Source organism: Pristis pectinata, chromosome 29 (genome assembly GCF_009764475.1).
Source record: "Pristis pectinata isolate sPriPec2 chromosome 29, sPriPec2.1.pri, whole genome shotgun sequence".
NCBI classification, from domain to species: Eukaryota; Metazoa; Chordata; class Chondrichthyes; order Rhinopristiformes; family Pristidae; genus Pristis; species Pristis pectinata.
In genome coordinates this window covers 11,765,461-11,791,648 of record NC_067433.1, presented here as the reverse complement: position 1 = coordinate 11,791,648, position 26,188 = coordinate 11,765,461, and the positions used below count along the sequence as shown (strand labels likewise).

Here is a 26,188-nt window from a genome sequence, read left to right as displayed (position 1 = left end):
GCCTGCTGTCACCTGAGGGAACTTGAGAGCCCTTCCAGAATAACTAATGTCCTTCAGCCTGTAGAATCAGTGAACGGTGCACTGGGGCAGCGGGCAGCATTGTAGGCCACGTATGGGTCGTCCTCGCTTAATGTGGTTTCGTTCTGTGTCACTTCCTGATTACACTGTAAGCTGTTTGCAAGTCAAGGTTCACTTATTGTTACCCAACCTCACTGCGTCATTGCTTGCCTCGTATGGGGTTAGCTGGTGATAGTACTTGGTAGACAAAGACGAGAAAATAGGAACGGGAGTAGGCCACTCGGCCCCTCAAGCCTGCCCTGCCATTCGGTATGGTCATGGCTGATCTGCCCCAGGCCTCAACTCCTCTTTTGTGCCAGTTCCCCATCTCCCTCAATTCCCCGATTTATCTACTAACTCTTTAAACATCCCCAAAGATCTCGCCACCACAATGGTCCAGGTAGAGATTTCCAGAGGTTCACTGCTGTCTGTGAGAAGAAATTTCTATATACCTCAGGTGTAAACAACCAGGCCTTTGAAACTGTGTCCCCTCTTCTGAGATTTTTCCCATTAGTGAAAACATCTTGACATCTTCCTCGTTATACCCCCTATGATCTTGTATGTTTTAGTAAGATCATTCAACCTGTTCAGACCCAACTAGTCATTGTTCTGAGTTCCTAGGTCTTTACAATGCATGGCCACACTGGAACCCTATGGAGATGAATCCCATACTTACCTTCTATCCTTCACACCAATCAATCTATCCAGCTCCAATCCCTACCTCCGCCAGTCCCATCAGTTACCCATCTCCTGTCCTTGGCCTGGAGAAAGAATCTCTTAAGCGTTGCTTCACTTAACGTCACTGCTTCTCAGAACATAACTGTGACATTAAGCGAGAACTACCTGTATGTTGTTTGTGGGCAGTGGTTGAAGCATATGTATCTCTATTGTCTAAGGAAGGTCATAAATAGAGGGAAAGTTAGAGGGTAATGCAGTAGTTGGAGGAGCTTAAGAGCTCAGAAGGGTAAGTACCATATCTGTGGAGATCACACTGTTTGTATATTTTATTCTATTATTGTTCAAAGTCTTAGTTTTACTTTTTTCTTACTGTTGGTAGTCTTGGAATGTACGACATAATCGTCTTGAAGCTTGAGTACAATTTGAAATAACAGCACGTATGGGATCGTGAGACTGCGTATAAAATTATGAGGGGCATAGATAGGGTAGGTGGTCACAGTCTATTTTCAAGGGTACGGGAGTCTAAAACACAGGACACAGGTTTAAGGTGAGAGGGGAAATATTTAAAGGGGACCTGAGGGGCCAGTTTTTCCACACAGTGGAAGGCAGTGGGTATGTGGAACAAGCTGCCAGAGGACGTGGTAGAGGCAGGTAAAATCACAGCATTTTAAAAAGCATTTGGGCAGATATATGAATAGGAAAGGAATAGAGGGATATGGGCCAAATGCAGGAAAATGGGATGAGTGTAGATAGGCATCTCAGTCGCCATGGATGAGTCAGGCCATGCTGTACAACTTTATGATTCCATGTTGACTCTGTGAAGCCTTGATCCGTGTGTGTGAGATAGAGAGAGAGAGAGAGAGTGAGATCTACTTAACAAGGCAAGCTTAACCTTGAAAGGGAGTCCAGCAGCATCGAGGTAAACAACATGACACCTGGTGCATTCACTGCCTGGATCAGCATGAGTTGAAAGTCATCCTTGGGATCTTCCTGTGTACTTTGGTACGACCCGGAGTAGTGCATTTCACACCTGATCTGCCACGAGCAGCCAGCTTTGATTTTCAAATAAGCTTTCTTTTGCCTAGAATCCAACTTTATGAAGAGTCTCAGAGAATGAAATTAGACTTTGGGTTGCAAGTACTAAATATCATGAGGTGAATAAGCCAAGTGGCTGATGCTCTTGCACTAGGATTAAAGGCTAATGTCCCTTTGGTGTATTGCTTGCATCCCTCTAGTTTGGTAAGATTTATTGTTTACCTAAAATATTTTGGGTGGTGACAGAGCAGCAATTGGAGCTTGATTGACAGCATCTTTCTAACCGACGCAATCGAAACCTGTTGGAGTGAGAGATCAGTTTTTTTAACACTGACAATATCTTGCTTTTGATATGAAGCCCACTCTTGTGGTATCCTCACTCTGACAGTCCACTCGGGTGTATTGCAGCCTGATTTGTTCTCTGGTCATTGGTTTATGACTGAAAAATTCATTTATTCATTCTGGAAATGTTGATGTCATAAGGCCGGACTTCATTGCCTATCCTTAACTGAGCAGAGTTGGTTGCTTGGCCATTTGAGAAGGCCAGGTAACTACATTGTGGATAGAATCATAGGGCTAGATAGCAAGGAAACAGGCCCTTTGGCCCAACTCATTTGTGCCAACTGAATTGCCTAACTGAGCTAGTCCTATTTGGATCTGGGGAAACACAAGACCACAGATGCTGGAATCTGGAACTCAGTGGGTCGAGCAGCATCTGTGGGAGGAAAGGAATTGTCGATGTTTCGAGTCAAAACCTGAAACATTGACAATTCCTTTCCTCCCACAGAGAAACAAAGGACTGCAGATGCTGGAATCTAGATGAAAAACACTATGATGCTGGAGGAACTCAGCAGAGTCCTGACCAGAAACGTTGACCGCCTGCTTTTCTCCACAGATGCTGCCTGGCCTGCTGAGTTCCTCCAGCATCATCGTGTTTTTCATCTTTTCCTCCCACAGATGCTGCTTGAATCATTGAGTTCCTCCAGTAGATTGTTTGTAGCTCCATCTGGATCTGGAATCTCACTCAGGTCAAAGAAAGCTGGAATTGTATTGTCTTCAAGTGCTTTGGCTTCCGAAAACCTGTCACCCTTGTCTGTGGTTTCCTCCCACAAACCAAAGACATGGTGGTTGGTGGGTTAATTGGCCTCTAGTGTGTAGGTGAGAGGTAGAATTTGGGGAGGAGTTAATGGGAGAGTGGGAAGAAAAAAAATGGGATTAGTGCCGGGTGAGTGTAAGTGGGTGCTTGTCGAAGGGCCTATTCTCATACCAGAAGCACCACAGTTACCATTATGGGGTTTGAACTGTGTCTCTGCATTAATAGTCCAGGCCTGAGCAGATCTGCTGCCTTAGTTCCTTTTCTTTTTAGAACATAGAACAGTACAGCACAATACAGGCCCTTCAGCCCACAATGTTGTGCTGACCTTTAAACCTCATTTATCTAACCCCTTCCTCCCACATATCCCTCTATTTTCAATTCCTCCATATGCCTATCTAGTAATCTCTTGAATTTGACCAATGTACCTGCCTCCACCACTGTCCCAGGCAGCGCATTCCATGCCCCAACCACTCTCTGGGTAAAAAAACCTTTCTCTGATATCTCCCTTGAACTTCCCACCCATTACCTTAAAGCCCCGCCCTCTTGTATTGAGCATTGGTGCTCTGGGAAAGAGGCGCTGGCTGTCCACTCTATCTGTTCCTCTTAATATTTTGTACACCTCTATCATGTCTCCTCTCATCCTCCTTCTCTCCAAAGAGTAAAGTCCTAGCTCCCTTAGTCTCTGGAGAAAGAAGCCACGTAAGTGTTGTTAGTAAGCACAGTTAGTCCAGCTTCTACAGAGAAATAAATGAAAGTGGAACTACCTGTTTGATGGAACCTTGTCAGTTTTAAGGTTATCAGTGAAAGCACAAAACGTGAGGAGTGGCAAGGCCAGTGGGGAGGAAGGGAGAATTACTTCTTAGTGGAGCTTGTTATGATCTGGAATGCCTTGTTTGGGCTGTTGTGGGTAAATGTGCCTTGGGCTGGTGTGCCTGCAGTTCACTTGTAAGGAAGGGTTTTGTTTTTCCTTGTCATTATCCACTGTGCGGCAGTTGAAATTGGGTTCTTGTTGTGTGTGGGTGGGGTAGGTGATGGGGAGGGTGGGGGGAAGTCAATGCTCAAGAGAGTCAATGCTCAGATTGTGCCCCAGTCTTGCCCATATGGTAGGTGCACCAATCATGCTTGCTGCCTTCTTGGGTCTGTCAGTCAGTTATCATGCAGCCCATGCACCATGGAAACAGGCCCTTCGGCCCACTGAGTCCGTGCCAGCTGTCAAGCGCCCACTTAAACTAATCCCTTTTTATTCTCCCCACCAATTTAATTCTCCCATCAGTCTCCAGATTCTAGCACTCACTCGAGCCATTTATCCTACCAAGATCACCAATGGTCTTGTTGAATGGAGAAGCAGGTTTGTTGGGCCAAATGGCCTACTCCTGCTCCTCTTACTCCCAAGTACGGGGCTTGAGCAAGATGTTAGACAGCATGGGGATGCAACAATTAGTGCTGCTGCCTCACAGCTCCCAAGGATCTGGGTTCGATCCTGACCTCCGGTGCTGTTCGCACGTTCTCCCTGTGACCATGTGGGTTTCTCATCGCTCCCCGTTTGCTCCCACATCCCAAAGAACTGGCGGGTTAGTGGGTTAATTGGCCACTGTAAATTGCCCCTTTCTGTAGGTGAGTGTAAAAAGAGTCTAAAGGGGAGTTGACTGCATGTGAGAGAATAAATTGCAGGACTACAAGGAAATGAGGAGGACTATAATGGGCCGAATGGCCTCCTTAATGTCATTAAAAGCTGTCGTTGCTCCCTTTCACCACAATGTTACCATGGCCCTAAAAGATCATGAAGGTTTTTATTCCAATAACCTTTTATAGATGTAAGGGAATAAGAACACATAACCTATGGACCGTTCCAGAGATGACTGTTTTGTTACCCTGTACGTTTGCCTGCATTGGACAATGATTGTGACGCAGCACTGTCATCAGTTCAAGGGATGCTCTTCAGGAAGATCAGTGGTGTTAAGTTACAGCTAAATCTATTTCTCCCAGTTCCGCTGCACTCTCTCCCTCTCAGATTGCGATATAAATACCTGGCTTATTACTGTGTTTAATTTTAGTGATGTTGGCTTGAATCGAGGGTACTGCTGGGTAAGAGGTATTGTGTGCCCAATTGAGGAGAGGGGGGCACCAGCACTGTGCCAGAGTGTTCAGGTTGAATAGGCATCGGTGCAGTGTGGATATACAGGTTTACATTCCAGAAGCTGCAATCGGTTTCACATTCGTGTCCAAACAGGTTCTGTAGGTGTTGCTTAATCTCAGTGAATTGAACAAGTACATGATAACAGTCATTATCTCAGTCTGGCTGCGCAGGGAGGGCTTTCATCAGACACTCTTGCCCTACCCATTCCCTCCACCTTTTTGTACCGGCTATCTCCCCTCTACCCTTCAGAGCAGATGAAGGGTCTCGACCCAAAACGTTGACTGTCCGTTTCCCTCCATAGATGCTGCCTGACCCGCTGAGTCCCTCCAGCCTTTTTGTGTGCTGCCCTCGATTCCGGCATCTGCTGTCTCTTGTGTCACCGCTTAGTTTAACATGTACAACCTGCCCTTTGTGTAATGAATCTTGGGTGAGGAAGGAGTTCCCATGTCAGTAGGTTGCCTCTCTGGGCTTCGAAATGGCATTGCTCCTACCCCTTTCCCTTGTTTCACTTTATAGTGTGAAGTCATAGAGTAGTACAGCATGGAAACAGGCCCTTCAGCCCATCTCATCCATGCTGACTAAGATGCCCATTTGGCCCATATCCCTCTAAATAGAATTTTTTTTTGTCACTTGTAATGGAGGAACGTTGCTCCAGCTGACAATGCAGTACCTTTGTGGGGTTGTTTACAAAAACTGACCGATAATGCCAATGCCTTCTGCTTTGGGCTAACTGCCCTCGTCTTCATCTCGCCTTTCATCTCCTAGTACGGTGCACCTTGGGCTAACACTGTGCCAATAGGATCTTGATCGATTGCCAGGAACAATACAACAGCATGAGGCCATTCAGCCCCTCAATTCAGTTCCAGTCAGTGAGGCTATGGCCAATTTGTGACCCAACTACAAAAGTGATATTGTCTGCCAGATTTATGATTAAGATTCAAGAACTTCAGGCTTTAAGACTTAAGCTTCCAAACTGGTATTGAAGTGGGGGTTAAGTTATGAGGCAAGTTTTCATACAAGGCTTGTGACCTCTGTGGTTAAAGAGTGATGTGATCACTTTAAGATGTTGAGAGTAGATCGGCAGAAACTATTCCTGCTGGTGGGACAGTCCGTCGTAAGGGGACCCCATATTAAAATCAGAGCTAGGCTCCACTTATCAGCCACCCTTTCTGTGAGGATATGGGGGACACAGTGGCGCAGCTGGTAGAGCTGCTGCCTCGCAGCTCCAGTGTCCCAGGTTCAATCCCAACCTCCGATGCTGTCAGTATGGAGTTTGCACGTTCTCCCAGTGATTCCGTGGGATTCTCCAGGGCGCTCTGATTGCCTCCCACATCCCAAAGACATGCGGGTTGGAAGGTTAATCAGTCACTGTAAATTGCCCCTAGTGTGTAGGTGTTTAGTGGAATTGAATGGGAATGTGGGGAGAATAAAGGGAAGACTAATGGGGGAATGGGATTTCTCCGTGAGCTTGCACAATAACGATGGGCTGAATGGTCTCCTATGTGATAAGGAAATATGGAAATGTAAGCACTTGCTAGCTCTTGCTTTTAATTTTGAGTGTCCTTGTGTTGGACTATCTCACCTGCAGGAATAGTTTCTGCTGATCTACCCTCGATAAACTAAACTCAGCTGAGTCATCCTTTAACCATTTATGTCATAGAGGACACAAGCCTAGCATGAGATCTTGCCTCATAACTTAATCTCGAGTTCAGTACCACATCGCACTCAGTCTGGAAGCCATGCACACAAGACCTAGAACCTTGAGTAATATTTTAAAGTTACCAGACCTCTGGGGATTTCCAAAGATTTTCCAGGTCTCAGATCTTGAGTTCCAGTTGAATATCTTTATAACTGAGGGTCAGGAGGGAATGGAATAGAGTCATAGAGCACAGAAACAGGCCCTTCGGCCCATCATATCCATGCCAACCACATACTTATCTGCACTAATCCCATTTTATCAGCGCTTGGTCTGTCGTCCTCTATGCGTTGGTGATTCAAAACTTACTTGCAGCAGCATCACCGGCAAACAGATAAGATAAGATATCTTTATTAGTCACATGTGAAATGAATCTTTACGTAGCATGTTCTCGCGCAGACACAGGGAGAACGTATAAGCTCCTTACAGACTGCGGCCAGAATTGAACCTGGGTCACTGGCGCTGTAATAGCGTTACGTTAACTGCTACACTTAAATTAAACTTAAATTATGCACAATTTTTACAAGACAGAATGTAATTAGAACAAAAAAAGATGTCCATTGTAGTGCAAAGTGATTAAATGCTGTTCCAGGCTCCACAGGCAGTGTGTTCCAGGTTAAGTTGCCCTCTGGGTGGCAAAAGTGCTTCAGATTCTCCCCTCTAAACCTTTTACCCCTTGCACATTGGGCCCAGCACCACGCAAGGTCCTAGGTGAGTCTGTGGAATGAATGACCCAATTTAGAGGACGTGTACCCCAGAGCGAATCACCTCCCCTGTTGGCTTTTTGGGGCAATTTGTAGAGAACTGGGGCCACCACACTGTCCCTTCTGTCTCTCCTCCTGATCCACCCAGTTCTTCCTACACTCACCCCAGCCCCCCCCATCACCTTGTTTCTTTCCCCTCCTCAACAGTCTCCATCTGCCCGTCACCCACATGCTCCTTCCCCTTGTTTTCCTCCCTCATTGTTCCCCTCTGCCCTTCCCACCTCCCTCCCTTGATTCCAGGCTCCATCTTCCTCTCCTATCAGATCCCATCACCTTCAGCCCTCTGTCGCCTCCACCTCTCACCTGCCAGCTTCTGGCTCTATTCCCACTCTCCCCTCCCCATCTGCCTATCACCCCTCCTCACCTGGATCTGCCTATCACCTGCCAGCTCCTGCCCCACCCCTTCCCTCCACTTCTTTATACCGGCTACCTCCCTTCTATCTTTCAGTCCAGATGAAGAGTCTCGACCCGAAACGTCAACTATCCACTTCCCTCCACAGATGCTGCCTGACCTGCTGAGTTCCTCCAGCTTTTTGTTTGTTGCTCCAGATTCCAGCATCTGCTGTTTCTTGTGTCCTCAAAAGAACTGGACCATTTAGGTTGGGCTAAGTTTAATTGTTCTGTTTACTCTTTCTGTTCCAACAGATCATTTGGAATGCCCCAGTTGAGAAAAAAATGGATTGTGTTCAGAAGGGGAAGAACAACCAGGTTTGTGCCTCATTGATGGTGAGGTCATACTGTGGGCTGTTTGTTTCAGAAGTACAGAGTGTACAGTAAACGGATTAAACCGAGGCATGCAAGGTCAATGCGGGGTCACCCTGCAGGCAGGCAGCACAGGAGCATAACATTGCAGCCTGGACTGTGTCACGATAAGGCGCCGTGTTTTTCCTTTGCGTTCTGCGTTCTGTTGGAGGTCTGCCAACCTGAGAAGCGCGACTGCCATTTCTCATTAGGGCAGGAGGGCTTTGAGGAAGAGCTCGGAGCCCAACAGCTTTGTGTGCATGTCTCAATAAGCAACAAGCCCGAGCTGGGTCTGTGTGCACTGGAGAGGGGCCATTGTGCCGACTAAATTCTGGGTATTGTTTTCTAATCCCCCCCTCAGATGAAGCTTGCTGTTACAGCACATAACGTGACTTGAGCCACTTAATCCCCTCTCATCCCTCCCCCCACCTCTTTCCCCCTCCTCTAGATGTGTTAACCCCTTCTAAGCTAATAGAGACCTTCTCGAGATCCCCATTGAATCTGTGATGTTTCAGACCGGACCTGTACTGTGGGGGTGCCCGTACTTCTGACCTGTACTGTGGGGGTGCCCGTACTTCTGACCTGTACTGTGGGGGTGCCCGTGCCTCCGACCTGTACTGTGGGGGTGTCCGTGCTTCTGACCTGTACTGTGGGGGTGCCCGTACTTCCAACTATGCCTTAAAATACTAATTCTGTTCAAATCCCTCCCTGTTTCTGTATCTGCACACCTCCAATGCTGGCCTCTTGTGCATCCCCAACTTTAGTTGCTCTACCACCGTCAGCCAGGCCTTCAGCTGGCAAGGCCCTCACAAAACCTGTTCTTAAATTCCCTCTCAGAACCCATAAGAGGCTCCTTGAAACCTACTTGCTGTAATAATTCCCCTGCGTGGATCAATGTAAAAGCATGCTTGATGTTGGAAAACACCTTGGGACATCTTTTGTTATATTAAAATCACTATTTAAACATGTGTTGTTATTAGAAGGGCTGGCAATAATTTGATAAACTGCCAGGGTTAATTCCATATTCTTTTCTTGCTGTTTGGCTAATTATACGATGTTACCTGTGTTTAACCCTGAACCTGATGCAAATGGTTCACCAGCTCTACAGTTAGTCAATCCTTGACTGAACTTTGAAAGTTGCCTTGTCTTGGTTGAGGAAAAAACTTTTTTTCTTCTCTACTTCTAGACCGATTGTTTCAATTACATTCGCTTCCTGCATAACTTCAATAGTACTCACCTGTACACCTGTGGGACCTATGCCTTCCAGCCCAGATGCACATATATTGTAAGTACTCTTTTTTTTTGGGCAAGAATGGTGTGTTGTGAGGACATGTGAAATGCTGCATCCAACAGTCTCCTGTCTTGTGTGTTTCTTTCCTCCCCACTTTTTACAGACTTGATCCTAACCACACTGATCCTCCAGGGAACTTATGCTCTGCTCCTGAAGTTCCTTCAGACATTCCCTCTGGGCCAACATCTATCCAGTTGATGTTTCAGGTTGAGACTCTTCGTCTGGATGGGTCCCAGTCCAGATGAAGGGTCTTAACCCAAAACATAAACTGTCCATTTCCCTCCACAGATGCTGTCTGACCCACTGAGTTCCTCCAGCGTTTTGTTTGTTGCTGCAGATTCCAGCATCTGCAGTCTCTTGTTGGACTCACTTGCTTCCCAGCCCTGGCTATGTGGGAGATTGGGTATTGATGGAACATCAGCCCTAGTCTGGTGATTAGCTTAATCAGCTCGTGACTCAGAAGACTTCCCTTCCAGAGAGTTGGGGACAAAATCCTTAGACTGATATGATCCTTTAGGTGCTAGACCCCAGTCCAGTTTGCCCCCTCAGGCTAAAGCTTCCATGCCACTCTTTTGAGGAAGAACGGGAATTGCCCCAATTTCTTGACCAATAACTATCCCTCAGATAACATCAAAACCAATTTTACTGGTCATTTATCTTGTGTATTATTTGTGGGCATTAGTTGTATGCATAATTTGCTGCTAAATAGTGTGCCTTCATTGAAGGGGATTCACCTGCAATGACCTGAGGTTGCGTTATGTCAGACATGTCCCTTTAGATTTGATTGGAGGAGATTCATGGGCTGGACCATCTTGGGTTGTAGCCCGTCTCCCATTGGAAGTGGAGCAGACACCCTGTGCATCAATCGGTGAGATTTACAGCAGTTTGGAGGCACTCTGGAGGCAGCACCATTCTGACTGCTCTCTCATACCCTGCGGCTGATTTAGAAGTGGTTTGGACATTCCTGGTGATGGAAAATTGGGAAAAGATTTCTATCTGGGCTGTTTGCCAGTGTTTTGGAGCTGATGTGACTTTAAGTAATCGTAGGACGATGCCCCATCACAATGCCCATTGTGCCTGCTCCAGCTCTTTGACAGAGTTGTCTACTTGGTTGCATCGCCACCCCCCCTCCCCCCGCCCCCAAGTCCTGATAACTTTCCCAGTTATCCAGTTTTCTTTTGGAAATAGGTGGCTGAAGGGATTTCTCATTGTAACCTACCGGATACTGAAAGGCCTGGATAGAGTGGGTGTGGAGAGGATATTTCCATTGGTAGGAGAGTCCAGGATCCGAGAGCACAGCCTCAGAGTAAAGGAATGTCCCTTCAAGACTGAGATGAGGAGTAACTTCTTCAGCCAGAGGGCAGTGAATCTGTGGAGTTTGTTGCCATAGAAGGCGGTAGAGGCCAAGTCATTGGGTGTATTTAAGGCAGAGATTGATAGGTTCTTGATTGGTAAAGGGGTTAAGGGTTACAGGGAGAAAGGGGTCGGAAAATAAAATCAGCCATGGTTGAGTGCTGGAGCAAACTCGACTGACCGAAAGGCTTAATTCTGCTCCTATATCTTATGGCTTCCACCGCCCCATTAGGCAATGCACTCCCGATGAAAGCTATTAGGATGTATTGATGTACATCATCATCTCTGACACTATTGGCTTGGTGCTTGGGAAGCTAAATCACCCCTCCCTATGGATTTCCAACCACACGCTCTCCATGCTGACTGTTTCTCTGTCCTTGTGGCACAGAGCAGAGATTGGGTGGGCTGGGACTGGAGGTAGTGTTCTCCTTCCCTCTGTGCTGCAGACTCTAATCCCCAACCTACAGGGGTGAGGAGCTCACTGTAGAGGCCCATCCAGACTGCTGACCCATCCCTCATCCCTTGTGTGTGTTCTGAATTGGGGATCGAATATCCGAGAGGGGATTGATGGCAGCCAGAGGGTCCTACCAATGCTTGTGCCGGGGAGACTGGAACAGCTGATGGTGCTGGTATCTGGCACAATGCCAACACGTAAGCAGGAATGGGTTGATCAGCCCCTTGTACCTGCTCCACCGTTCAGTGAGATGGCTGGCCCTTCACCTCAGCAGCACTCTATTGCACCAACCCCATATCCAAAAATACATTGACCTTCAACGCACTCACTGACTGAGCCCATATAGGTAGAGAATTCCCACGACTCACCAGCCTCTGGTGAAGAAATAACTTCTCAGGGAACACAAGAGACTACAGATGCTGGAATCTGGAACCACTAACAATCTGATGGAGGAACTCAGCGGGTTGAGCAGCATCACTGGGGTGGAGGAGGAATTGTCGACGTCTCGGGTCGAAACGATTACTTCTCATCTCTATTCTGAATGTCTGAGTTCTTATGTTGAGACTGTGACCCCTGATTCCAGACCCACCCCAGTCAGGGGAAATGTTATCGCTGTGTCAACATTGTCAACCCTCGTAAGAATGTTGTATGTTTCAATGTGATCACTTCTCGTTCTAAATTGAGAACATGAGCCCAGACAGCTTGGTCTCTCCTCATAAGGACAAGCATTCCATCTCCGGAATCAATCGGGTGAATCTTTCCTGCACTCCATCTATCACAAGTATATCCTTCTTCAGAGTTTAGAAGGATGAGATTTGACCTTCTTCAAAAATATAAGATCCTAAGAGGGCTTGGCAGGGAAGATGTTGAGATGTTTTTACTAGTAGGGGAGTCATGAACAAAGGGACATAGCTACAAAATAAAAGACCAGTTATTTAAAACTGAGGTGTACAGAAATTTCTTCTCTGAGGGTAATGAATCTCTGGAATTCTGTGCCTTGAATGGAAGTGCAGGCCAGATCATTAAGACCTATTTAAACTGGAGGTACTTAAATATTTCAAAGGTCAAGGAATTGAACTGGCACAGAAGAGGAGTTGAGGCCAGTGTAGATCAGCCATGATCATATTGAATGGCAGAGCAGGCTTGAGGGGTCTGCTATCTCCTTGTGTTCTTGGGTAAGGATACAGAATTCTAAATAAAGTTTCATCACTACACTAATTTCAGCATGATGCCTTTATTCTTGTGTATAAATCCTCTTCCCATAAAGACCAATAAACCTTCCTCATTGCTCACTGTACCCACACGTTAGTAATTTATACACCAAGTTGACCTGAGTGCCAACACCAGTTGGTCTCTTGCCCCTTAAGTAAATAATAATTGTTGCGATTCCAGCAGTCCTTTTATGGCAGGCTTTGCCCTTTGCTCCAAAAGGTGCATTTTCTCCTTGGGGTTTGTAGGTGGGAGCTTGAGGAGTTGCCTTTTGTCAGAGTTGTTGGGATATACCCAAGAATGATGCTTGCTGTATAAGGTGCACACTCTCAGCATTGAGAGATTGAGTCTTTCCCTGTGTGGTTCCAAATTTCCCAGAGCCCTGGTACCCTAGAATTCCCAGTCTGCCTAAAGTCTGCGGTTTTTTGCAATGAAGTGTTCCCACAGTAAATGTTGCTCAGTGCAGGAATGTGGGGATGGGATTGAAGTGTTTTCTGTTAAACCTTTACTTCTTCTCACAGGACACACGGAATTTTACTTTAAACAAAGCAGCCATGGAGGGTGGCAAGGGAAAGTGTCCCTACGATCCTGCCAAAGGACACACTGGCCTGATTGTGGGTGAGTACCTCAGCACCTGGCTTGCAGGCTGTGCCAGATCCCGTACTAATATTCCCTCCTTCCTGTGCACTCTAGATCCCCAGGTGGCAGGCCGGAGGATTCCACCAGAACAGCCATTTTGTTTCCACCTCTTCCTTGTTCGTGACGCATTAAACAACACGGTTCAGTGCGGATTTGAACTCGCTCAACTTAGCTAATGGCAACAATGCAAGAGTGCTTGTTTGTGGGACTTGCCTGAAAGTTGTGCACCCATCAGACTCTCATTGTGGCTTGGCCAATCACGAAACAGTGCTAATGCTTGGCTGAATTGATTAGCTCTTGAAACCTGAAACTTTTATTGCAAAATAAGAAAAATGGTTCTACTGAGTTCTGTTTGTTTTTGTTCAAGCTCAATTAAGTGCTTTGATTTCCCTGAAAGCTAATTGCATCACCCTGTGGGGCATTGTGTGATTCAGGCTAGAGGCCCTCCAATCCACCTTCGTTCTGTGCTGTAGGTGATGGTGGGAGGGGCAGATGCGAGACAGGGTGATGGCGGCTTGTGTGCTGTTAGTCTTTGTGATTCAAGACTGAAAATTGCTGGGGCCTCTGTGCTACAAGCTTTACCGTGGATCGAAGGCAAGTTCGGGCCATCATGGGTTAATAGTTTCTGGAGAGAGCAGCCACTTGTATGTGGAGCAGGAATTTGGCACAGGAGGCAAGGGGTTTAAATCGAGACGTTTGAGACCCCTGCTTGCGGACATTGCCCTGTCCTCTCATTCCTCAACCAGATGAAGCGCTTCGAGTGCCAGAAGCAGGGGTTGCTGACGTTGGAGAAAGTGAACAGTTTGCACAGCAGAGCAGCCGTGTTTATGTACGAGTTATCCTGCCTGCCAGCTCCTGTTCCAATTGATTACTACTGTAAGCTGACCTATGCAAACAACTGGCGTCCTTTCCAAACACAAGGCTCATCCTTCCCCATCGCACTCCCCTCACAAATCTTCCCTGTATAAACCATCAAAACATGCAGAGCACACAGACTAGAATAAAGCAGCCAACTTCATACTAGAGAGATCTCGTCTTTCTCAGCATAATTACTCTGGGCATCACTAGAAAGGCCTGTATTACACCCGATACTCCCGTTGCGGCCTCCTTTACGTTGGTGAGACTGGACGCAAACTAGGCGACCGCTTCGCCGAGCACCTTCGCTCTGTCTGCCGTGGCCGTCTGGATCTCCCAGCTGCCAGCCATTTTAATTCTCCTCTCCATTCCCACACAGACGTGTCTGTCCTTGGCCTCCTCCACTGCCAAGTTGAAGCTAAACCCAAACTGGAGGAACAGCATCTCATACTCTGCCTGGATGACCTATAACCTGGCTGTATAGGCATCTATCACTAAGGACCCTCACCACCTGGGACATGCCCTCTTCTCGTTACTACCATCTGGGAGGAGGTACAGGAGCCTGAAGTCCCACACTCAACGATTCAGAAACAGCTTCTTCCCCTCCGCCATCAGATTTCTGAACGGTCCATGAACCCTGACTACCACCTCGTTACTTTTTTTTTGCACAGTTTTTGCAATCTATAGATATTTATGTCTTTGCACTGTACTGCTGCCGCAAAACAACACATTTCATGATGTCAGTGATAATGAATCTGATTCTGAATATTGAATTCTCCAACTTCCAGTAACCGCTCCCCCTTTGTCCCCTTTTCTCTCTCCTCCTGATCCACCTGCCCCCATCACCGTGTCGCTTTCCCTTCCCCCACCCAAATCATCTGCCCGTCACCCACACGCTCCTCCCACTGGGTCCCCTCCCCCACCACTCCCCTCTGCCCTCCCCACCTCTCCCCCTTTATTCCAGGCTCCACCTTCCTCTCCTATCAGATTCCATCATCTTCAGCCCTTTGTCACCTCAGGGCTTGTCACCTCTCAGCTTCTGAACATCATTCCCACTCTCCCTTCCCCAATCTGCCTATCATTCCCTTCTCCCCTCACCTGGATCTACCTATCGCCTGACAGCTCTTGCTGCCCCCCTTCCCGCCACATTTTTATACCACCTTTCTCCCCTCTATCTTTCAGTCCAGGTGAACGGTCTCAATCCAAAACGCCGACTATCTGTTTCCCTCCACTGATGCTCCCTGACCCGCTGAGTTCTTTCAGCGTTTTGTGTGTTGCTCCAGATTCCAGCAACTGCAGTCTCTTGAGTCTCTAGTATTCATTGCCCATCCCTAACTGCCCTTGAGAAGGTGGTGAACTACCTCCTTGAACCACTGCAATCCCAATTTAAGTACCAACTAGATTAACAGTAACCATGTTGCTGTGAGCCTGGAGTCACACATAGGGTAGCTGGGTCAAATTGGCAGACTTCAGCCCCAAAGAACTTTAGTATTGGTTTATTATTGTCACTTGTACCGAGGTACAGTGAAAAACTTGTCTTGCATACTGTTTGTACAGATCAATTCATTACACAGTGCAGTTACATTGAGTTAGTACAGAGTGTATTGAGGTAGTACAGGTAAAAACAATAACAGAATACAGAGTAAAGTGTCACAGCTACAGGGGAGTGCATTGCAGGTAGACAGTAAGGTGCAAGGTCAAACAAAGTAGATTGTGAGGTCAAGGTCCATCTCATCGTATAAGGAAACATTCAATAGTCTTATCACCATGGGATAGAAGCTGTCCTTGAGCCTGGTGGTTTGTGCCCTCAGGCTCCTGTATCTTCTGCCTGATGGGAGAAGAGAGAATGACCCGGGTGGGTGAGGTCTTTGATTATGCTGGCTGCTTCACCAAGGCAGCGAGTATAGACAGAGTCCATGGAGGGGAGGCTGGTTTCCGTGATGTGCTGGGCTGTGTCCACACCTCTGTGCAGTTTCTTGCGGTCCTGGGCAGAGTGGTTGCCATACCAAGCCATGATGCATCCAGATAGGATGCCTTTTATGGTGCATCGATAAAATTCGGTGAGTGTCAGAAGGGACCAGGGTTTATATGATAGCCTGTTAGATGAATGGTCGTCATTACTAGGATTGGATTTTCTTTCTAAATACCAGATTATTAAACAAATCTAAATTCCGCGGTGAGATCTGAAGTCTCTTGATTATTACTTCAGGCCTCCTGCTTATTCGTCCGGTAGCTTAACTGTTGTCCCATTCCTCTCCCCATCACTATCTTTATTCCTTCCATGTATCTCCCCAAACCCCTTGTCCAGCCCATATCTTATGTGCATTGGTAATTACTTCACAACACAAGGTAACTCCCATTAGCTTTGGAGCCAGTTTTCCACACAGTTTAATTTTGATGGGAAATGCATAACAGGAATTGATGACACGATAATTGCAGATGGAGTTGAAGTTCTCAATTGCAGTGTAAACTTTACACATTGACCTCCTGCTGACTTTTTAAAATACTGTTCTATTTTTAAAAGATTAATTCTCCCTCCCTTGGAGGCACTGACTTACCAGTTCTTTCTCTTGATTTAGCCAAGCTTTGAAGCAAGTTACTTGAAGCAAGCAGTCTTTTTTTTCCCTGGGCAGGGAGTCTAAAATTAGTGGGCATAGGTTTAAGGTGAGGAGGGAAAGATTTAAAAGGGACCTGAGGGGCAACTCTTTCACACAGAGGGTGGTGGGTATATTGAACGAGCTGCTGGAGGAAAGTGTAAAGGCAGGTACATTTACTGTGTTTAAAAGACATTTTAGGCTGGTAAATATCGATGGGAAAGGTCTAGAGGAATATGGGCCAAATGTAGGCAAATGGGACTAGCTCAGGTAGACAACTGGTTGGTCTAGATGAGTTGGGCTGAATGGCCTATTTCTGTGCTCTCTAAATGCATGATTACGAGGCATGAGGGAGGAGGAAGGAGTTGGCGTCGGTGGAGATGAGTCTGGCCTCCTGTGCCTGGCTTTCTACAGCGCAGTTAATAAGTGTTGTTAGGCTGTTCAACAGTAGTAGGTTTGGTGGCTTGATCTGATCCTGTCTTCGCCAACAATCTATGTCCGCCCTTTCCGGAAGGATTGAGCTGATCACATGTGGCTCCAATCGGTGACACAATAGTGTAGCTGGTAGGCAGAGATCTAGGTTCGATCCTGACCTCGGTTGCTGTTTGTGTGGAGTTTGCACATTCTCCCTGTGACTATGTAGGTTCCTCCGAGTGCTCTGGTTTCCTCTCACGTCCCAAGGATGTGCGGGTTGGTGGGTTAATTGACCACTGTAAATTACCCCTTGTGTATAGGTGAGTGGTAGAATCTGGGGGGAGTGGATAGAATGTAGGGGAGAATAAAACCAGATTAACATATGGTTGGTGTTATTGGGTGGTTTGATGGTCAGCATGAATTTAGTGGGCTGAGGAGCCTGTTTCTGTGATGTAGGTTGAGATTGGGAGAGTGCAAGACCAGAAGCAACAGAATACTCCACTTACATACCACGCTTAGTGTAGTTAAACCTCCAAAGACACTTCACGGGAATGGCAAGTGTAAAATAAACACCGAGCAATGTAACTAAAGCCCACGACCAAACCGTCAGCGAAAGAGATAAAAGTACCTTAAAGGAGGAGAGGTTGGCAGAGAAATAGGGAGGGAATTTCAGAGCTAAAAGTCATTGGTAGCTGAAAGCGTTGGGGCAATTAAGATCGGGAACTTGCAAAAGTTTGGAATTGGCTGAGATTTTGCTGAGCTGGAGAGTTAGAGAAGAGCAAGGAGGGTTTTGAAATGAAGGATGAGAATTTTAAAATGGAGGCATTTCTGAACAGGGAGTCAGTGTAGCTCTGCAAAAAGCCAATGACTTTCCCAGAACTAATGGCTCCTAAGTGTTAATAAAATGTATGTGGATAGCGTGAGGCTGTTGAGAAAGTACTTAAGTGAAATATGGTGGGAATAAAGGACTGGGTGAGCTGTTATTGAATATAAAATGGACCAATCAAGAGAAAGTGAGTGAGTCAGCGAGGAGGAGGTACATCGGTGGACAGTACTTAGTCTTTTGTGCATAATAGATCTGGATACCACTAGATCTGAAAATAGGGAGACAGTGGGAAGAAAAGTGCAGCCTTTTCTTTGCAAAAGATTGCACACTAATTATATGCCTATGCAGAAAACACAGTAAAATTTAATATGGTCACGGAGTATTGCATATCGGTATGATGAAATTGTGAAGGATCTGGGTTGGTGTGGGATGTTCGGTGTTTGATGTCAAGAGCATGTGAGGTCATCGGGCCTTGTGAAAGGCTGAAGGTGGGTAATTAAGGCTTCACAGTGCACGAGTCAAGGCTCACACAAGCATCGTCACCTTCAGGTGATTCATTCCTAGGTAAATAGCCTGAATGCAGATACATTCAGGACATTTAAGAGACTCTTAGATAGACACATGAATAATAGAGAAATGGGGGGGCTACGTGGGAGGAAAGGTTAGAGAGATCTTATAGCAGGATAACATGTCGACACAACATTGTGGGCCTGTACTGTGCTGTAATGTTCTGTGTTCTAATGTAAAAGGCACAAAAGTGGAAGAAAGTTCAGGAAAGCTTAAGCATTGCAGAATGGAAGGATGATTGCTGAATTTTGAAATCTTCAGTTGTAAACATGAAGATTATCTCATTGGGTTGGTGAGATAGTTTAAGTCATTAACTGAGTGAAAGGTGAATTCAGAGGTGAATCTTGTGTTGAAGTTGGTCGGTGTTTATAGACTAATCCACCAGGTAAAATAGCAAAAGGTCTGGAGGTTCAGCATGACTGCTTGAGGAATGACCTTTAACCCAATGCATGACGGTCTCTTGACCTTGGTTGTCTGCCTCATTGAGGAGAAAAGCTCGGCTGACCCAGAAAGGTTGGATGTAGCAGCAGGTGTATGTGTCAGTTTACACACCTTCCCTGCGCTGATATTTCTTCGTTAGCAAAATCTGATTAGTTCTGTTCTCTGCTCTTACACAGATGGTGAATTGTATTCTGCAACGCTGAACGATTTTCTTGGCACAGAGCCAGTTATTCTGCGGAATCTGGGGCATCGCTACTCGATGAAGACTGAATATCTCGCTACCTGGCTGAACGGTAAAGGCTTAAAATAGTTTACTTTCTGCAAATTTCTGCTATTCGTCAAATGAACAACAGGATTGGTGGTGACAGGAATATTTTATAATGTGAGCATCAGCTCGGGTAAAGCATAGTAAATCCGGAGTAAACTTGGCTTTGCAGTGTCCCATCAAACACGCCAGGGCAGGGACAACACAGGTTATTTAAGGGGTCAAGCTCCTTCTGCACTGTCCCATCCGACACTCCCAGGGCAAGGACGGCACAAGTTAAATATGAAGTAAAGTTCCCTCTGCATTACCTAATCAAATACTCCCAGGGCAGGGACAACATGCGTTTAAGTACAGAGTAAAGCTCCCTCTGCACTGTCCCGTCCAACACTCCCAGGGCAAGGACAACACAGGTTAAATACAGAACAGAAGTCCCTCTGCACTGTCCCATCCAACACTCCCAGGGCACGGACAACACGTTAAATATAGACAGAGGTCCTGATGAACTGTCCCATCAAACGCACCCAGGGATGGATTAGATAAGAATAACACCCCTCACAGCTGCTGCCTCACAGCTTCAGAATCCTGACCTCCAGTGCTGCCTGTGCGAAGTTTGCACATTCGCCCTGTGACTGCGTGGTTTCCCCCAAGTGCTACGGTTTCCTCCCACGTCCCAAAGACACGCTGCTGGCGAGTTAATTGGCCACACTGTCAATTGCCTCTAGTGGAGGTGGGTGACTAGAGAAACAGTGTGGAGGTGGTGGGCCTGTGAGAGAGAAGGGGGTTACAGGGAAATCAGTGGGTGAGAGGGATCAATGGGAATGAGAGCCAGCATAGACTCGATGGACCAAATGGCCACCTCCTACGTCATAAGGAAACATGAAATATGATATCCCATCTCATACTGCATGGATTAGATACCGAGTGAAACCCTCTCCATGCTGCCCATCAAATACTTTCACGGCAGCTGTAAGAGTTAGTAGACACTTAGGACTTTGGTGCTGGATACTGATTGACCTGCTGTGTATTCCCACTTATTTACTCTCTTACCATTGTATTCAGTTTCCTTGCACCATCAGCAGAATTGCAGCCTCAAAGGTCACTGGAAACTGTACTGCTTCCCCCGGGAGAGATGGGTTGCCTTGGAAGTACTGAAGAAACCTTTTTGTTGTCTCCTCTCGGCTCTCATCTTGCACAGCAGTTCCGCTCTCCTGGTATAAGCTGAGCACAAACAAGCTGACTTCAATTCATCATCTCTCCTTGTGGGTTGGTTTACAGGCACTTCGGTTCAGTCTCTCAAGTATCAGCAGCCTTTCCCAGCTATTTGACCAACTCCGGGACTGTAGCGGTGTCCTAACCAGCAGTTACCCCTCTGCATCATCCACCCCCACCAACTCCCACTGCACTCTTCATAAGTTATACAGCCGGTGAATGTAAGGGAACAGCGAAGGAAGGAAAGCAAACTGTAGGCAGGGAGCAACAAACAAAATGCTGGAGGAACTCAGCAGGTCAGGCAGTATCTGTGGAGGGAAATGGACAGCCAGGCCAAGACCCTTTATAAGTCCAGATGAAGGGTCTCAACCCAAAACGTCGACTGTCCATTTCCCTCCACAGATGCTGCCTGACGTGCTGACTTCCTTCAGCATTTTGTTTGTTGCTCCAGATCCCAGCATCTGCAGTCTCTTGTGCCTCCACGTAGCCAGGGATCCAAAAGCAGGTCCTTGTGAATTTGACTTCTCTTGGTTGCCCCTGCCCTTCATTCTGACCTTGTAAACTCCAGTTTATCCAAACCTCTGCTGTTCTTGTACGATATGAGGAATGAGACCCCCGTGAGGCTGTGATTGAGGAGAGAAAAGAAGAAAACTCGCTTAGATGATCCGGTTTAACCATTACTGCTGTGCCTGTTGATTCAGCAGCTTCTGGGTGCCACAATGGTATAGCTAGTCAGAATCAGAATCTGAATCAGATTTCTTATCACTGACTTAAATGATGTAAAATTTGTTGTTTTGTGGCAGCAGTATAATGCAAAGTGTTAAAATTACTATAAATTACAAAAGTAAATAAATAGTGCAAAAAAAAGGAATAATGAGGTAGTGTTTATGGACTGTTCAGAAACCTGATGACGGAGGGGAAGGAAGCTGTTCCTGAATCGTTGAGTGTGGGTCTTAAGGCTCCTGTATGTCCTCCCTGATGGTAGTAATGAGAAGGGGGCATGTCCCAGATGGTGAGGGTCCTTAATGATAGATGCTGCCTTTTGAGGCACTGCCTCTTGAAGATGACCTCGATGGTGGGGAGGGTTGTGCCTGTGATGGAGCTGGCTGAGTCTACAACCCTCTGCAGCCATTTGCGATCCTGTGCATTGGAGGGTCCATACCAGGCTGTGATGCAACCAGTCAGAATGCTCTCCACTGTACATCTATAGAAATTTGAAAGAGTCTTTGGTGACATATTGAATCTCCTCAAACTTCTAACGTGGTGTCAGTCCTCGGCCTCCTCCACTGCCAGGAGAATTCCAGTGCAAACTGGAGGAACAGCACCTCATTTTCCATCTTGGAACCTTGCAGCCTAATGGCATGGACATTGAATTCTCCCACTTTAAGTAACTTCCCCCCCCACCCGACCCACCATGCTTCTTCTCCTAGCCTATCTATCTTTTTTCTACCCTGTATCTACCTATCACCACCTTGTGCCCACCCCGACTCCCCTCTTTTGTCCACCTATCACTGCTCTGCTTTTCCCTCCTATATATTGGGCTTCTCCTTTTCCTATCTTCAGTCCTGAAGAAGGGTCCGGACCCTAAACGTTGGCTACCTGCTTTTCTCCACGGATGCTGCCTAGCCTGCTGAGTTCCTCCAGCATCATCGTGTTTTTCATCTAGATTCCAGCATCTGCAGTCCTTTGTTCCTCTAACGGAGTGGAGTCATTGGTATGCCGCCTTCGTGATTGCGTCAATGTCTTGGACCCAGGATAGGTTCCCCAAGGTGTTAAATAGAGCTGCTGCCTCACGACACCAGAGACCCTAGTTCCATCCTGACCTCCAGAGCTGTCTGTGTGGAGTTTATATGCTCTCCCAGTGTCTGTGTGGGTTTCCCCTGGCTGCTCTGGTTTCCTCCCATGTCTCAAGGATACTGTATGTGGCTGGTAGGTTAACTGACCACTGCAAGTTACCCCTCATTGGTAATGGTTTATTATTGTCACTTGTACTGAGGTAGAGTGGGAAAACTTGTCTTGCATACTGATCGTACAGATCAATTCATTACACAGTGCATTGAGGTAGTACAGGTAAAAACAATAACAGAATACAGAGTAAAGTGTCACAGCTACAGGGAAGTGCATTGCAGGTAGACAATAAGGTGCAAGGTCATAACAAGGTAGATTGTGAGGTCAAGGGTCCATCTCATCGTATAAGGGAACCGTTCAATAGTCTTATCACAGTGGGGTAGAATAAAAATGTAATAAATATAGGATTGGTGTAAATGGGTGGTTGGTAGTGGATGTGGACTCAGTGGGCCAAAGAGCCTGTTTCTATGCTTTATCTGTGGTGAACAGTGCAACAGATCCTCATTGTTTTCTCCCTCCCACACTATCTCCATAATCTCCTCCAGCCCTGTAAATTCTCATATGCCTGACTGCCCCCATTTCCAGCCTCCTAACCATCCACGGATTTAATCACCGTACCGTTGACAGCTGAGACTCTCAGCTTTGCAGCCCCTTTTCCAACTCTCTGTCTCTGTCTCTTTCTCTCTTTCTCTCTCTCTCTCTCTCTTTCTCTCTCTCTCTCTCTCTTTCTCTCTCTCTCTTTCTCTCTCTCTTTCTCTCTCTCTCTCTCTCTCTCTCTCTCTCTTTCTCTCCCTCTTTCTCTCTCTCTTTCTCTCTCTCTTTCTCTCTCTCTTTCTCTCTCTCTCTCTCTCTCTCTCTCTCTCTCTCTCTCTCTCTCTCTCTCTCTCTCTCTCTCTTGCCTCTTAAAGACGCATCCCAAAATGAAACATTTAGCCGTCTGCCGTAAAACTTCCTTATGTGGCTCTGTGCTAAATGTTTGTAACTGTCTTATGAGGTATCTTGGGAGAATTTGCTACTTTAAAGATGTTCTATGGATATTGCTTAAGACAGTAGTAAGCCATGGCAGTTTCCTGCTCCTTAGCAGCCTTGCATAGAACAATGGGGTGCTGTTGTGAATGGAACCCCTCATTTGGAATTACATACAAATCTAGGGTTTGGGGGGGTGGGGGGGAGTCCTTTGTCTAACTGGGCTTGTAGGACCCTTGAGAGAATCATTTGACAGTTTGACTGTAGTGTGTTTTGCAACTTGCCCTCGCATGTGGTTTCCTGATGGAGCAGGGTAATGAGGAGGGGCAATAAATCAGAAAATGCTGCCTACCCTCAGCAGGTCAGGTAGCAGCTGTGGAGATCATCAGAGGTGGTGTAAACCTGGGATTGATTTTTCTCGAGCCTCAGGACTGAGGCCAGTTGTAGCTCACACCAGCAGCATGCCTCCAGCTAGACATCACTGTGCATAAGAACATTTCTTCTGATTGCCTCTTAAGTCCACATCTTGTCCTGGCAATATGCTGGCATTGGAACAGAGGTGGTGCAGTGGTAAGGTTACTGGACTAACAGTCCATAGACTGGAGTTCAAACCCCACCATCACTGCTGTGGAATTTAATTCCGTTAATAATCTGGAATACAGAACAACAATAGCTGGTCTCAGTAATAACGACAAGTCTGTTGTAAATCCCTATCTCCTTCGGTGGAGGAAATCTGCCATCCTCAATCAATTTGACGTATATGTGACTCCAGACCCAGGAGCGATCGTGAGCTTCCTGTTGTGTACCACTAATTCTCCATCCCACTTCCACTCTGTCCTATCTCTCTGTGACCTTCTGCACTCTTACAGCATGGCCCAACACAAGCTTGAGGAACACCACCTCATCTTCCAGCCTTCTGGACTGGATATCGAATTCTCCAACTTTTATTCACTTGCTTTCTCTACCTGTGTCAAAACTGGCCTCATACTGTAAGTTATCTATCTGTGATATCGGGTCAGTTTTTCTCTCTCCATTAGTACAACCTGAGCTGCTGGGCAAGTCCCACAGCCCTGCAATTGGCAACACATAACACAGACAAAGAAGCAGCATCGCCATCTAACTTTGCCCACGAACCCATTTGACCTGGTCTCGCCCTATCGCAGCTATTTCCTTTGTCCTATCCATCCCTCCTGCCATCTTCTCTGCAAATTAAAATGACTTTTTTTTAAAAAAAGTCTTTCTTTCCCAATTCTGATGAAGGATCTTTGACCCAAAACGTTAAATCTGTTTCCCTTTCTTCAGATACTGCCTGACCTGCTGAGTATTCCGAGCATTTTCTGTTTTTGTTTCACATTTTTAGCATGTACAGTATTTTATTTTGATTTGCAGACCCACTCCATGTGGTTGACTCTTAAATGACCTCTGAACTGGCCCATCATACCACTTGGTTCTAAGTGGCTCAAAGTGCAACCAGGAATGAGCAATAAATGCTGGACTTGAATATCCTAAAATACGGATAGATAAGTAAATGAATAAGTTGGTTCACGATCACTGGAACTCCCTATTGGACATTATTGTGGAGAGCACTTCCATTACACAGGTTGCAGCATTCGAGGCAGCTGGCCAGCTGTGTGGTAACTTGCTTTTTCTGGAGTCGTAGAGTCATTCAGCACAGAAGCTGGCCCTTCGGCCCATCATGTCTATACCTACCATTCCCATCAATACTAATCCCATGTATCAGCACTCCTTCCACCGCCTTCTATGTTTTAGCACTTGAATCAGCAAGGAGTGGAAGGTTACGGGCCAGGTGCTGGTAAATGGGATTAGCATAGGGTGTGGTTGGCATGGACACGGTGAGCTGAAGGGCCTGTTTCTGTGTTGTATGACTCTCCAGGCCAGTCAAGGATGGGAAATGCATGCTGGTCTTCCTGGCGATTTGTTTCTTGATTTGAGTTTTACTTCTCAGAAAAGGACAACTAGGATTTCCATTGCCCCTGATCACCAACTGTTGGGGTAGAGATGTTGCACTTGCTCTAGTGTGGATGAGGAAAATGTCTCAATGTGTGGTGAAAAGATCAACTATGTTAGGATGGGATTGGGTCTTTGTAGTTGTATCCCCTTGCCTATAGTAGCATTGGAGGCAGTCCAATGGGGATTCACCAGGATAATTCCTGGGATGAGAGGATTGTCCTATCAAGAGCAGCTGGACAGTTTTTGGATCTGTATTTCTTGGAGTTTAGAAGAATGAGGGATGACCTTATTCAAACATTTAAGGTCCTAAGGGGGTTTGACAAAGTAGATGTTGAGATGTTTCCACTAGTGGTAGAGTCACAAACATGGGGACATAGTTACAAGATAAGGGGCCAGTCATTTAAAACTGAGGGGTGTAAAAATTTCTTACCCCAGGGTAATGAGTCTCTGGAATTTGTTGCCTCTGAGAGCAGTGGAGACCAGATCATTAGACATAATTAAGGTGGAGATAGATTAATTTGAAAGATTGAGTGTTGGGGAACTGGCACAGAAGAGGAGTTGAGGCCCAGCACAGATCAGCTATGATTGCATTGAATGGCGGGACAGACTTGAGGGGCCGAGTGGCCTACTCCTGCTCCTATGTTCTTGTGTGTTGTGTCTTCCCACCCCATCCTCCTGGCCAAGTCACCAGTGCTCTCTGCAGGCTTTCGACCTGAAACGTCGACAGTTTTCCTCCCACAGATGCTGCTCGACCCACTGCGTTCCTCTAGCAGATTGTTTAGTGCTCTCTCTTCCTTAGTCTGTCATTGGAAAATGCACAAGAAGTAAAATTAGGGTTCAAACAGAAGACCCTTTGACTCTGCTCTGCCTCTTGGAGGATCACGGCAGATCATCTATTTTAGTGTCAGGAAGAGCTGAACCCTAGCCGGGATTATTGAACCCTGAAGGAGAATGTAAAAATGTCAACCTCGTCAACCGTCCCCAGTTGGGCTTCCCATGGTTGGAGTGTCCGACCTCCGTGTGACAACCCACAGTGAAGAAGGCTCTTTGGCTTGTCTCCACTCGGTCTTCTCAGCCCACCA

The 26,188-nt window shown here is 46.5% G+C and overlaps 1 protein-coding gene across 2 annotated transcripts in view; it reads left to right on the top strand.

The window, feature by feature from the left end:
- sema4c (sema domain, immunoglobulin domain (Ig), transmembrane domain (TM) and short cytoplasmic domain, (semaphorin) 4C) overlaps nt 1-26,188 on the top strand; it is a 113,587-nt gene that overhangs the window by 56,734 nt on the left and 30,665 nt on the right. For both annotated transcript variants that reach the window (XM_052041151.1, XM_052041150.1), the window contains 4 exons: nt 8,109-8,171; nt 9,391-9,489; nt 13,033-13,129; nt 19,024-19,140. In XM_052041151.1, coding sequence (XP_051897111.1) covers nt 8,109-8,171; nt 9,391-9,489; nt 13,033-13,129; nt 19,024-19,140 — 376 coding nt within the window. The remainder of the gene's footprint in view (nt 1-8,108; nt 8,172-9,390; nt 9,490-13,032; nt 13,130-19,023; nt 19,141-26,188) is intronic.